Here is a 15,810-nt window from a genome sequence, read left to right on the forward strand (position 1 = left end):
TCCCCGAAGCGTCTGTGAATAAAATATTAATCAAGAATTTTATTCAGAACAGAAAGGAAAAAGGAATTGAGCTTTAAGATCCGCCTGTGAATAAAATATCAATCAAGAATTTTATTCAGAACAGAAAGGAAAAAGGAATTGAGCTTTAAGATCCGCCTGTGAATAAAATATCAATCAAGAAATTTATTCAGAACAGAAGGAAAAGGAATTGAGTTTTAAGATCCGTCTGTGAATAAAATATCAATCAAGAAATTCATTCAGAACAGAAGAAAAAGGAATTGAGCTTTAAGATCCGTCTGTGAATAAAATATCAATCAAGAAATTTATTCAGAACAGAAAGGAAGGAGAATTGAAGAATTAATCAATCAATAATCAATCGAAAATCTTAATAAATCAATTCCGGAAAACAAGGAAGGAACAGAGTTGGAGATCCCGACCTGCAAAAAGAATTAACAATAACACCCTCGACAACAAGTGTAAAGGCTGTCTAGAATTTAATTCAAAAACGGCACCAAAAACCACCACACTTTGAACGTGAAGAACAATAACCGTGGCAGGAGGTGAAGGCTTGCTGCCACGTAGGCAGGCCAAGCCCGGTGCCTCGCGAACGCGCTAGCGATGCGGCGCGACGAGAACTCAAACGTTAGAAAAACAATTTAAGTGTCACCAAAAACACGCTAAAAAGTCGCGCCAGGTGTAAATTCTGAACACAATCTTACACACAAACGGAAAGATTGAATTTAAAAGGGAGAATGCACAACAGATAAGCAAAAATAATATACCAAAGCTCAAAAAAGATTTGAGCTCTTAGGAGACTTATCTGAGCACGTCTTGACAGGTGGCTTGCCGAAAGCAAAAGAGGAAGATGGACGCTAATTGCGCGGTGATCATGGGTAGTAAGCCTGAACGGGAGAGGGCGCGCTCGCGATTTTTAAATTCTTGGGAGTTCTTTTCGGGTATGGCAGTCCAGAGGGCTGAACTAGCAAATCAAGTAGATGTATGGAGTTATTGAAGTAAATTACAAATATAACAAACAATTTTGTTTGCTTTTGTTTGTGTGAAGAAAGGAGACTGAAATGAGATTATATGCAACCTCTAGCGAGGGAGTTATATTGATCAATTAGTTACAGCAATAGAAGGAATAGTCTGTATTCCGAACAGAAATATATAATCAGTTTAATTTCTTTAATATCGGCCTTATTGTAATCAATATCACTGTTGACAGCATTGTTGTTACCATTTCTCTTTTAGGATTACATTATAATTGTCACGTAATTATGTTATCATCATAATATCAATAGCAATTGTCACGTAATCATGTTATCATCATAATATCAATAGTAATTGTCAGGTAATTATGTTATCATCATTGCTATCTTAAGTCATAGTTTTCTGGTTTTTAATTTCAGATTCTAGCAATAAAGTTTGCATATTTCAATAACAAGTTCATAACCTTTCGAGGAGAATTGTAGATAGTGGAAATCGTCTATCATATAAACATGCACTGTATGCTGACTAACTTGATGAACACATGTCAAACACTGCACATAGGTTTCCTCAGCAGATTTTCCATAGATGCAATGCTTTATTGTATTGGATTTGTTTTGATTTTTACATACAGTTTTCACTCAATCTTTCGTAATTCATATTTCTGGGCCTGCAATACCATTTCTTCCATGACATGCTGTGTCCTCCCCAATTTCTCTAATTTCTTTCTGTTTTCTGTGTCGCAGAAACCCGGTGATTTTATTGTAATCAAATAACTTTAACAATGGTCAACGCACCACAGTCCTGTTCATCCCCACCATCAACACAGTCTGGTGTCAAGTCACATTGAGAGCTGCTTTTGATCCCCTGACCATCGCCGCAGAAGGCTAGTCCTGTAGGAGAATCATACAACAAATTGCAAAGACAATATACAAATAGTGAATAGGCATGAGTGCGAGATATTTCGCATGAGGTGAAAGAAAGATACTCTGTTCAATGAGGCGTCAGCGGAGTTGAATAGAGTGTCTCTTTCTTTCACCAAATACGAAAAGAGACAATGATCAATGTAATCAAGTGTAATCATAGCCCTTCAATCAAGCAATGATCTCTGTATTATGAAATCTTGAGGTCTCTCTAGGGTCTACACAACAATCTTCACATGAATTCAATTCCTATGCACGTTGAAAAGTTACAATATGATAAATGAATATTCCATTTACACATAGTGATCATGGGCAGTCTGTATACTGCATTTAGGACTTAACATGGTTTATTTCACAGAAATGAACATTGGTTATGGGTTCACGTGTCTCTCTTTGAATTGTTTGAAATTGGAAGAAAAATGAATTTTCATAACTCCGATTAACTACATGACAACTGACCACATGATATAAACATCTTCAGAAGCTTACCTTTCTAAGCAACCAAAATGAAATAAATAATTTAATCTGAGGCACAAACCATTTTTACCCTGGTAGTGATAACTTGCAATTATATTGAGAGAATAATTCTGGTATTGTAAACACTAGTATCAGCCTGTCATTGATTGGTGTTTCAGAAAAAAAATATTTACCTGATGCATTGAAAACTGTGATGTTAATAAGAAATCCCAATCCTCCGTAGAATGAGTCTGATTTGAACTCAACAAAGAAGTTATTAGCTGTGATGTAGCGGTTTTCTGGACGACTGTAGTAATAACCATAAAATGAGGTAATCACATGCCCTGAAGAATTTGTAGAGTCCCAGTCACGTCCAATTTTCAAAGTGTCTCCATAATTACGAAGGTGGACCGTTCCGAAGGATAACTCAGAAGCAATATCACCCGAGTCTACGTCTGCTTTGAAAGTCCACAGTATGTAGGAATTTGGTTGATAGTACTCATACGGATAGTTGAAAGTTGAAAGCTGAACATGCGAATCCACATCCAAGATATATTCTTGAAAAAAAAGAAGGAGAAAACAATTATAAAGTGTTTACCTTCATTCTTGGCTTCAGTGAGGGATATTAGACAAATAATTCATGATATAAAATCTTTGGTAAAATATTTTACAAATACAAAATATCATCCTCAACAATTAATTGAGCCATTTAAACTGCAAACTTACTATATCTCAATGAAATTGCATCAAATACTGCAAGATATTTGAGCTCCGACTAGCTTACAAATTTTAAGGAAGGAAACAAATGAACAAGTGGAATGCCTCTGGCCGTCTCACCTGCATCACGCGGTTCAATATAGCAGCAGTGCTGACTTTGAATACTACTCTAACTTGCACAAGATGTTCAGTGATACATGGTTACTCTATGTCCACTTTTTATGAACTAGACCAATAAACTTTCAAAGTTATGATGGTAATTCAACAGATACACCCAATTCGGCCAAAGTTCAATGACCTTTGACCTTGGTCATGTGACCTGAAACGCGCACAGGATGTTCAGTGATACTTGATTACTCTAATGTCCAAGTTTAATGAACTATAGACCAATAAACTTTCAAAGTTATGATGGTAATTCAACAGATACCCCGATTCGGCCAAAGTTCATTGACCCTAAATGACCTTTGACCTTAATCATGAGACCTGAAACTTGCACAAAATTTTCAGTGATGCTTGATTACTATTATGTCCAAGTTTCATGAATCAGATCCATAAACATTCAAAGTTATGATGGGAATTCAACAGATATCCCCAATTCGGCCAAAGTTCATTGACCCTAAATGACCTTTGACCTTGGTCATGTGACGTGAAACTCATGCAGAATGTTCAGTGAAACTTGATAAACCTTATGTCCAAGTTTCATGAACTAGGTCCATATATTTTCTAAGTTATGATGACATTTCAAAAACTTAACCTCAGGTTAAGATTTCGATGTTGATTCCTCCAACATGGTCTAAGTTCATTGACCCTAAATGACCTTTGACCTTGGTCATGTGACATGAAACTCTAATAGGATGTTCAGTAATACTTGATTAACCTTATGGCCAAGTTTTATTAACTAGGTCCATATACTTTCTAAGTTATGACGTCATTTCAAAAACTTTACCTCAGGTTAAGATTTGATGTTGACGCCGCCGCCGTCGGAAAAGCGGCGCCTATAGTCTCACTTTGCTTCGCAGGTGAGACAAAAATGAAAAGTGTCACTAGACTTTCTCATTTAATCAGACAATTTGCATGCAATAACAAAAGCTGGTATAATTACATTTTTAGCCAAAGCCCCATGATTTTTAGAAGCTTCACATTAAATTATCATTCATATAATGCATTGGTATCCACTATTAGAAGATGCTCATGGCACAGTCAAGATAAAAAAAAAGGAAATGAAAACATAGCCACTCAGGATTCTTTTATATTGACAAGGATTTTCAGATCAAAGGTTATTGCTCATGTGCAATTGTTCTTTTTCTATTCAAAAGGCTTTTAATACTAGCTCAATGTTTTACACATACACCCTTTTACGATCAGTTGTAACTGCATAATATACTTTCAACATACACCTGCATTTGATATCAATCATAAGGTTCATCATATATCCATTCTAAAAAAAGGTACTTAAGATTTTTGACTGAAAAAATTCTGAGAAAGCGCATCCCAGTATGACTCTTCTGCAAGATAATCTTATTTTTAGGTACTCATTCATAACTTAATATCTGATTAGAAAATTTTAAGAAATCTTGAGACTTACCACAATCATACTCATCACTTCCATCTACACAACTAGGAATCAAGTCACATACATCACCTTGATGCAAAAGCTTCTCACCATCATCACAAATAAAGATGTCTAGAAGGAAATGAAAGAACAGTATTATACTTATAATAAAATCTCTATATATTTTCCTACATAGGTTTTAGGGGTTGTAAAATCATACAAAAAGATACATGTATCTTTAAGAAAATTAATCAGATATCATTTTGAAGTGTTGCCTGTCTAGCCTTGGATTACATCATATGATATGTCCCTTACATTAATCTTGTCTTGTCTTTCCGTCAATGCCCATGGCATATGAATGCCAAGATTGACTTGACCTGAATTTTGCCGGGACCAGCAGGTGCAATACACCAAGTACGCCTTACTCTTTGATGAATAGTGTATTGGTTTTAACGTGCATAGGTTGTGACTCTCCTAGACACGGGACCAACATTTGTATCCTTTCTAATGGATGGAGTGTTTTCCAACTGCATTCACATTTGCACTGAAGACAGTGGTGAGGCACTTTTACACACAACCCTATATCATCTTTTGTTAGACACGTTTCATGACGAGCGGGACTTGAACCCCTCACGTTGGGATCTACAATCTTATCCAAAACATACGCTCTAACCGAGCGAGCTACGCTGCTTCTTCCTTGAGAATTATTCAAAATAATGTCTTAATAATTCTAAGTTCAAAGCAAGTAGTGAGAATATATATCAAACAAATATTGGATCTTATCTAATTACATCATTTTGTAAAAACTAATGCTGCTGGAAGAATACCTGTATGATTATTTGGGAATTGTATATACTGCCTAAAAGAAAATAATTTCTTTATTAAGACCATTGTGAGTAATTAAGATATTTTTTCTGTAAAAAGTGTAAATATGTTCACTAAAGATGACCGCAATTGTCTGTATCATTAATAAGTAAAATAAATACTAGTACTAAATTTGATGTATAATATTGATAATACTTTGATTTAGTTCAAATTGTTTTAACTATGACATCATTTGTGGCTAAATTTGATTAGCATCTTGTTATTATGTTAGCTCCAATTAACCAAATATTTTCTTTCATACGTGATGTACTTTTTCAGGTAATTGTACCTGACAGTGAGATCTGGTAATAAATTTAATTCAAATTCAAATTGTATGCACAGTATAGTGCTTCATTTCACTGTATACTACTGATAACATGCCTGCTGATCATGGCAATCAATTAAACTTTGGTCTTAAAATATGCTTCCTTTACTTTGCTATACTTCTTCTTTTCTGTAATCATTTTCTATATTCTTTTGTATTATTCTTGGTATCCCCTTTTCAAGCCTTTGAGGCTTTTTAGGAAAACTTTTTCCTACTTTTATTTAATATTATTACAGAATATCTTCAAGTCTCATGTATTTGTATACTATGTTCAAATCTATTATATTTGTATGTTTTTAATCCAACGTACACTCTAAATTCCAAGGATTTAAAATAAATCCAGATCGGCTGTGAAAAGTGAACAGCCGAATATTAGATTTAGATTTAAACCTTGATGATTTAAATATAAATTTAAAATTTAAATCTTTTGAGATTTAAAAGTTAATCCTTAAGATTTAGCATAAATTCAAAATTCGGCTGGTCACTATTCGCAGCCAATCTGGATTCATTTTAAATCCTTGGAATTTAATAATAATAATAATGAATGTGATTTGTAATGCACCAAATCCACTCTGCAGAGTGCCAAAGAGTTTACTGAAATAAATAAATGATAGTCTTTTTACACCCTCTCTCTAACTCCAAGACATCAAATGTGATCTTATAAAAAAATGAATTCACTTCACCTTCTCCATAGAGTCCAACTTCTATTCTAAAATATCCTGAAACATAATAGCCATTGTAGTCATCAGATGTAAAATGAATAAAGAGCTGGTCTCCTTTAATGGTAATGCTATCACCATAGCGGTGTTCATAGCCAGAGAAATTAGCCACAGCAGTTCCATTTGGATCAGCACCAAGTCCTATCCGCAAAGTATCATAGCTGTCAAGGTATAACTCATGGATCCTCACAACAAAAGTATAGTTGCCTTCTATCGATGAATTTGCCTCAAAGCGCCATAAGATAATAGTGTTGGTTGAGTATTCATGTGGGTAATTTGGTGAAAGAACGTCCAGATGCTGGCCACTATTCATCACATGAACTGTGTAGGATAATACAAACCAAAGAAAATTAAAACAAGAGTGTTTCTAAGGCGAGCACATAATAAGCCAGCATGTAACCCAAAAAATGTTGTTATTGGTCAAGCAAGAAAAGTGGAAGGTGGCAACTTCAACTTTGACCTACTGACCTCAAAACCAATAGAATTGCTGGGATCTATGCTAGTATCATACACACCAAATTATATAAGCCTAGGTTAAGTTCAACTAAAGTTATCGTGTTTACAAGAACTTCGAAAGGGTAAAATGAAACATGTCAGTGTGATCTTGACCTTTGACTTTTTGATCTCAAAATGAATCGGCTTCCTGGGATCTAAGTTAGAATCATTAACAAGGACTTCAGAAGGGTAAGATGAAAACATGTCCCTGTGATTTTGACCTTTTGACCTCAAAATCAATAGGCTTCCTGGGTTTCATGCTAGTATCATACACACCAATTTATATGAGCCTAGGTTAACCCTATCTAGGCCGGGGTATTTTGGGAGTTCATATGGCCGGGGGTGCCTCCCAGGCCCCCCTTGAGATCTATGCCGTCGACCGCGCGATTGCACCGAAAATTGGCAGGTGGGTTGCCTGTGACATAATCTACAAAATTGTACAGTAATTTATTTCATGCCAATCACTATTAAGTAATTATGCTAATTTATGCGTAATTAGTATGTGGAATCATACTTTTTCCTTAGCAAGTGTACACGAAAAAAAATTGCGAAATGAAATCATTTTCTCATGAATTATATTGTTTTTTTACGATTTCTTATGTATTTCATTGTTTTTTTACCTTCTGTTTTTCATTGTTTTTTCAACGAATTTTGTTGGGGACCCTTCTGAGATCATATAAAGCATAAAATGAATACATTTAGACCTGGAAAAAAAATCATACATTTATGAATTTTGGTTGAAAGGAAAATTTGCATTGACTTTGTACACAATACCACGTTTTTGAGCAATTATTGGTCTGACATGCACTTACATAATGTTGCATAATTTCAGAACCACGTACCTGGGTGACACAAAATTGGTCTCAAAAGTTGCGCAAGACTTGAAAGTAAAAAGTCAGTGAACTCGATTTGTTGAGGGGGATGGCCTCCGAGGCCGCCCCGGCCTAGATTGGGTTAAGTTAAGATGAAACATGTCAGTGTGATCTTGACCTTTGACTTATTGATCTCAAAATCAATCGGCTTCTTGGGATCTAAGCTAGAATCATACACACCAAATTATATAAACCTAGGTTAAGTTAAACTGAAGTTATCACGTTTACAAGGACTTCAGAAGGGTAAGACGAAAACATGTCAGTGTGACCTTGGCCTTTTGACTTTAAAATAAATCGGCTTCCTGGGATCTATGCTAGTATGATATACACCAAATTATATGAGCCTAGGTTAAGTTTATGTGGAAAGTTGAGTTTTAGCCAAAGTATTTCCTTCTATAGATAAAGATATTTGAAGCTCGATTTGGCGTCCTCTTAGTTAAAGAAATTTTAGGATTGGCTATGCAAAGTTTGTTTTCAATAGGACGTGTCATCTGGGTTGCGAGGTTGTTGGATTCCTTGTTTTGTCAAACATGACTAAGAATCGCATCCATCTGGTTTTTATGAATGAAAACAAATCAGTTTAGGGTTCTTTGGATTCCTTTTTTTTATTAGTCACAGCTGGACTTTTGTCTCGTGTTCATGACTGAAGACTAATCAGTGAACGATACTCCCGTAAAAGATAAATTAGTTCCACTTAGCAACAGCGTAGGCACTTTTATTTTGTTAACCAATTAATGGTCGGAAGATGTGCAAATTAGCTAAAAGGTACATTATAAATAGGTATCTAGAAAGACTGTTGAAGGTGAAAGATTGAAGGTCTTAATGATGCAAGGCATAGTGATACGGTTAGGTTGGTGATGTGAGCAGAATACCTGTAGCATCGGGCAGGTTATCGGGATTCATTCCTTCTTGAGCTTGCATTAGCGTAGCATCACATTTTGTGGGTGAAAGTTCGTTGCCGGTGATTCCCAACACTTTAGATCTTCCGAAGTGTGGTACGTACATTTAATTTGAAATGTTATTTGTACTGGTAGTGAATGTTAGTCATATTAGAGTAGCAGGATGGAATTATTTTGTGACAAGACTCACTGATTTCCAAACAAGTATTATTAAGTAACACAGATTTGTATATGTGGGACATGTACACAAACATGTTAGATTTGGAAAGGTCTGTGGTATGAATTGTTTAGTTAAAAATTATGAAAGAACTATTGAGCATATTGTGATTAATGAGTTATGGCTCTTGAAACATGAGGATTGATATAATTTTAGGACAATTGTTATAGTAATTTCAATTATGGATAAATAACTGGAATGGTTAGTTGTCTTATTTTCAGTCTCTAATATTAACTGTTGGATTTTATCAAGTTGAAACTGATAGAAGTCTTTTTCTTGATACAGAGAAAATTATTTTAATGAAATGCTAGCATGAAAAAAAGTAAAATAAGTATGTAAGACAAGTTAGTAATTTTGGATTTGTTCTTTGTTTAACAGCAGTACAAGTAATTTCTACACTGGAACTGAATCCAGCCAGTGTGGAGTGTTGGTTTACGATCACGGACGAGTGGGTGTTGATCCTGGGTAAGCTGTTGCATTATATTTGGGCGTGGTCTAAGATCTACATTCTAATTATGTGCATGGTGTACAATATTATGTTTGTACTGTATTGATTTTATTGATTTAAATTGAAATCAGAATTGAGATAAATATAGAGTACATTTCAAAAACTTTAAATGAATTCTTGTGCGGAAACCGATTTGACTTATGGATGCTGTCCTTTTGATTGAGGTATTTTGAGATGTCATTGAAGAGTGTAGTTAGTGAGGCTTTACAATTTGAGGGGATTTGTATGTCATTTTTGATTGAGAGGATAATGACGATGGTCTCTTTGTCTGCCATTCTTCAGGTTTGGTTAGTGTTACAAACATTCGAGGATAAGGATGGTTAGGCAGGCTAGCTGCTAGGAATTAAGCATCCATAACTTGAATTATAATTTGACGCATTTAATATAATTTTGAATTCAGAAATGCATTCCTATTTTTGTAATACTGTTTTTATAGCATTATCTATAATATACACTTCAACACCCTTATAAAAATCGCCAATGGTATTTGAATGGTGCCGAACGGTAGTTGAATGGTGATCTGAATGGTAAATGGTACGCGAATGGTATTTAAGTGGTGTTTCAATGGTAAGTTCTTAATGGTAATTGGTAGTTTATTTTATGGTAAATGGTATACCATATACCCAATGGTGTCTCAGTGGTATGTGTCTAATGGTATGATTAGTATGATGAATGGTATACCACACACCCAATGGTGTCTCAGTGGTATTCAATGGTGTCTCAGTGGTATGTGCTTGTAATGGTATGATTGGTATGATGGATGGTATACCATCTACCCAATGGTGTCTCAGTGGTATTCAATTGTGTCTCAGTGGTATGTGCTTGTAATGGTATGATTGGTATGGTGAATAGTATACCATACACCCAATGGTGTCTCAGTGGTATTCAATGGTGTATCAGTAGTATGTGCCTGTAATGGTATGATGAATGGTATACCATACACCCAATGGTGTCTCAGTGGTATACAGTGGTGTCTCAGTGGTATTCAATAGTGTCTCAGTAGTGTGTGCCTCTAATGGTTTGACTGGTATAATGAATGGTATACCATACGCCCAATGGTGTCTCAGTGGTATACAATGGTGTCTCAGTGGTATTCAATGGTGTCTCAGTAGTATGTGCCTGTAATGGTATGATGAATGGTATACCATATACCCAATGGTGTCTAAGTGGTATACAATGGTGTCTCAGTGGTATTCAATGGTGTCTCTGTAGTATGTGCCTGTAATGGTATGATTGGTATGATGAATGGTATACCATACACCCAATGGTGTCTCAGTAGTATGTGCCTCTATAATGGTATGATTGGTATGATGAATGGTATACCATACACCCAATGGTGTCTCAGTGGTATACAATGGTGTCTCAGCGGTATTCAATGGTGTCTCAATAGTATGTGCCTGTAATGGTATGATGAATGGAATACCATACACCCAATGGTGTCTCAGTGGTATACAATGGTGTCTCAGTGATATTCAATAGTGTTTCAGTAGTTTGTGCCACTATAATGGTATGATTGGTATGGTGAATGGTATACCATATACTCAATAGTGTCTCAGTGATATCCATCACCATCCTCTCTTTTCCCCTTTGTTTCCTTTTCGCTTTTTGTTTCTTGGTAGTGAAAATTGAACGGCAGAAATGTAGCTCCTCTATCGTACAGTATACTGTTTGTTTTTATTTTAAACTACGTTCTTCATATTTTTATTTTCAAAGTTTTATTCTATTTAATTTATAATCATTTTGCTTATTTATGGCCGCTTTTTATGAAGAGAACTATATCTGGTGTGTTGCAAAAAGATATTTGCAATTAATCCCAAGATGCAAATTTACAGGTTATATACATTAATTTTATCTAAAACATATCAATTTGGATTTTTTGATGGAAGAAACAATAAATCAGTTGCAAGTTTGCAATGAAAAGTATGACTTTCAATTGATTTTGGAGTGTGAAATTGATTTTCGTTCGATTGCAAGTTTCTTGCAATGCCCCATATTTTGCTCAAAATAAATTCACTTTTGGTTGTCTTGGTCCCCCAACCTCTATCAAATTCCCATCCGCAAACCCTGATATGGTCAGTCTGCAACGTCCAAATTTAGCCCCCTCCGAACCCATTTGTACGCTACTATAGCTGCTTCCAATCATGAATTATTCCTCTCTCTTTTTTTTTTACAAATGATATTTTCAAAATTCTAATTCTATTTTTAGGCCCTAATTATTCTTTCTCACGGACGGCGTTCATAAAGAGGAGAGCTATTCTATAGGCCGGTCATTACTTGATTGAAATGATTTATCCATATTGTCTTGCTCCCCCACCCCTATCGAAATTCCCTGCCGCCATACAGGGTATAGTACAATGTAACAGAAAAGAAATATACTGAACGAAATCTCAATTTCAATCAAAACAAAAGCAAATTAAAAGGGAAGAGGAATGAGTAAAAAATATATATATAAAGGGAAAAAACAAGAAAAGAAAAAGGCAAAGAAGAAAAGAAAGAAACAGAAAAGAAAAAAAGACAACGAAAATAAAAAAGAAAGAAGAGAGAGAAAAGGAAAAATATGAAGGGATCGAAAACTTTCTTTCATAGATTCCAAGATCCAAGGAAAAAACACTGAGTGGCAAAAATTGATCTCACGCCATCATGGTTTCCATCCCAGAACCAATTGAGAGGAAAAAGAAGACACCCCTGATTTGGTTTAATTCACCCATATCGGAATGTGTATTTCTCTTGGCGAAGAAGTCCCCTCCCCCAGATTTGGTCATAATTTATCCCCCCCCCATATGCGTTGGCGAGCGGGGCCGCTTGCCAGGTAGCACTATTATACATGTTGTTCTCGCACACGCGTACCGCCAAGTGCAATATTTGAAAAAGAAAACTCGATCTACCGGTACAACAACAACTACCGGTACTACCGTTTTGCTGTTGATAAGTCCGTCGATAATTCATCAAAAACTAAAGGAACACGGGTCAGATTCGGACAGCGGCTTCAAAGTCATTTGTAGAAGGCTAGACAGTAAGTTCTATCACAATTTTCTTTGATTTATTTATCAAATTGTCTCAAAATGTTCGATGTCGTTGTACTGCCACGACAGCTGCACTGCCACTGTCACTGCCCCGTTTGCGCTGGCCGCTGCTCTACAGGCTGGGACGTGGCTTATGGTTTTGCTTTGTATTTGCTGAGTTTAGCTCGGCGAGCATTGAATAGTAATTCGCTCATATTGCCTGATGTTTATTGTCAATGTTTTACAAAAACCATCTCTGAATACATTGAATTCATGAATGAATGATTTGTTAATGCTAATGTCAAGACTGTCAAAGTTTTAATTGTGATAATGTGAAATAGACCGTTACTGCACAACATTAATTCACTGAAATTGAAAACTTGCCGACAAATATTGCTTTGAAATTAGGCCTATAATTTGTTGTTGTTGTTGATAGATGTTGGTAAATGAGATAAAATGGAGGTGAAACATGGTAAGGGTCCTAAAGTTTAAAAAATTATGAAGGCTACGCAGGCCTATAACTTAGCTACACCGTACACACCACTCATTGCACATACTATTTCAATGGTAAAATGTGCACTTCGTGTGTGGAACTGTGACTGGACGGAGTGACAAAAGATTCCTATTCAATTTTTCTACAGAGGAATTATGCAGAGAAAACTGGCGCTAATGCAGTTTTGCACCGGCCGATTACCAGCATACCTAATCACCAAAACTTGTTCCCAAATGTCATGACAGGTCCCTCAGTCACATCTCGATGTTAATATACCCACCGCTTTTCAAAATATTGGGAATGACTGTGTTTAGTCTGCGATCTCGACGTCGTTGATCTAATCCGTAGACATCACTTCGCGGATCGCTCGGACTGAAGTTAGCAACCAAATCATGAACATGTGGCGAACAAACTGCCAGCATGCCGCATGCGAATATTTTGAAGGCATAACTTCGGTCCATATCAACATGACGGCGAATCCAAGCAATCCGCAATATTTTGAAAAGTGGTGGGCATATTGTGTATTGATCTCAAAATGTGTGTAGACAATTCTGGTGGGGAGTTTTGCTCGAAGTTGCATGCACAACGAACAATTGTCCATAGACTGTGTACAACGGATAGATCGTCTCCGCATAGCGATTCGAAGACCGCTGATTGGTCAATCGCGCAGATCACGTCATGACCACGTGGTCCCAAAAATAATTCCTTTGGACTGCGTGCGGAAGTATCGATAGCGATATCCGGTCACGTTGTGTACGCGGTAAATGGTCTTGGTTTGTGATCGGATCGCTCCGGTATCGATCGAAAATTATCGAAACTCTGCAATTTCATGCATATTTACGCGACGCTCCGAAACCCGGAAGCCTATTGACTTTGTGCACGTTGCGATAGACTCTACAAAAGGGGGACACTTGTGTAAGAAAGCCACATTTTTATCAAACACATCGACTATTGCTCTCAAGGTGGGGGCACATGTGCCCACTTGGATCTGCTTCTGCGATTGTCAATACCAGAAAAATGGAATTTATGTCATCGATTACCCTCCTTTTGAAAATTGCTGCTCTAGAAATTTGATTTCAGATGACATAGCTATTACTAGAATAAAGCATGCACAGTTATAATACAGCCTTGTCTGAACTACGCTGAATACTATCACATTTCCTTATTTTTATCCTGAATTCTGGGCTGGTAATCAGAGATCCATGAAAAATATCTTTGACATTAAAGTTATAAGATCATTCTTTTTCTATTACTATATTAGTATTCTATTTTTGTTTGACATAGCTATTACTAGAATAAAGCATGCACAGTTATAATACAGCCTTGTCTGAACTACGCTGAATACTATCACATTTCCTTATTTTTATCCTGAATTCTGGGCTGGTAATCAGAGATCCATGAAAAATATCTTTGACATTAAAGTTATAAGATCATTCTTTTTCTATTACTATATTAGTATTCTATTTTTGTTTGTATCTGCACTTACATGCAGATTTTACAACACTCAAATTGATTTTATTTCATTTTCAAAGTTTGGACGACGGATACACTGGATGATAAGGTAGATGGTCCAGCCTTATCTGGGAATGACACGACGGGTTTTGAACACAGAAAACGTGCCGTGTACAAGAAACAATTGGAGTTTATGAAAGGTAGGTGTGTAAGAATTTTCTTCAGTAGAAAAAATTGCAAAGCTTCATGAGATAAAACAGATTGTATTCCTGCAGTGGCATAGCTGAAAAAAACCCTTGTCAGCAATGGTAAAAAATCCTGAGAAAGGACAAATGTCATCCCTATTTAGAGGAGCACACGTCTTTTCTGACATCCCCCCCAGAAAAAAAATCAGTATGTTGGCTGAGGGGGGAAGGGTGGACACTTTGTCCCCAGGTATTCATTTGTTGTGGTATTTGTCATCATTGGGGCAACCTCCCATTAGATAATAGGTTATTGTCTACCCATCTATGGTTAATCATAAATTTATTTATCATATTTTACAAAATGTTTTGTTGATATTTGTTAATTGGTATCATTCAATTGAATGGTAGATTATACTGCAAATTTCTCGATATATAAAAAATATATGAACTTCTAAAGAAAGCTTACACACACGACAAGCATTCATATTTTGAACCCTTAGCTAATATACTGCCCTTTGCATTGTTTTCATCCAGTATTTCTTATTACAGCTTCAAGGAATTAATCCTGCCGGGTACCTATTCACTTCATCTGGGTCTAGTGATGCACAGTGTGGATGAATTTCGGGCTGAAGGAAAACACACCATGGCTAGGACTCAAATTCACGACCCTCTGTTTGAAAGGTGAGAGTAAGAACCACTAGACCACGACGTTATTAACCAGCTGATGTCATATCCCCACTTGTTCTTTTGTATTTTATTACAAGAAGTCGCGCTAATTTACATTTTGTCCTCCGAGAACTATAAAAAATGGAGTGAAAATTTATTTCAAAGACATGTCCACCCTAACAAAAAAGTTGATTTGATTAAAAAGAGAAAAATCAAACATAAAAATCGGATGAAAAATAAGAAAGGTATGACATTTTTAAGTTTCGCTCAATTTCACTTAATAGTTACATGCACATCCAAGTCGGTATGCAAATGAGGGAACTGATGACATCACTCATTCACTTTTCTTTGTTTTTTAAATATGAAATATAATTTTCTCCTCATTGTCCTATGAAATAAAGTTTTATTTTTATTTTTTTATTGTCAAATCTGTAAAAATTGAAATATTGTACAATTCAAACAATGAAAACAAAAACAA

General features: G+C 35.9%; 1 protein-coding gene across 1 annotated transcript in view; it reads right to left on the reverse strand.

The window, feature by feature from the left end:
* Positions 1–15,810, reverse strand: part of LOC121422473 — a 181,350-nt gene that overhangs the window by 79,946 nt on the left and 85,594 nt on the right. The window contains exons 27-30 of the mRNA XM_041617541.1: positions 6,508–6,864; positions 4,669–4,767; positions 2,561–2,923; positions 1,785–1,880 (exon numbers count right to left, since the gene is read on the reverse strand). Coding sequence (XP_041473475.1) covers positions 1,785–1,880; positions 2,561–2,923; positions 4,669–4,767; positions 6,508–6,864 — 915 coding nt within the window. The remainder of the gene's footprint in view (positions 1–1,784; positions 1,881–2,560; positions 2,924–4,668; positions 4,768–6,507; positions 6,865–15,810) is intronic.

Source organism: Lytechinus variegatus, chromosome 10, assembly GCF_018143015.1.
Source record: "Lytechinus variegatus isolate NC3 chromosome 10, Lvar_3.0, whole genome shotgun sequence".
Classification (NCBI taxonomy): Eukaryota; Metazoa; Echinodermata; class Echinoidea; order Temnopleuroida; family Toxopneustidae; genus Lytechinus; species Lytechinus variegatus.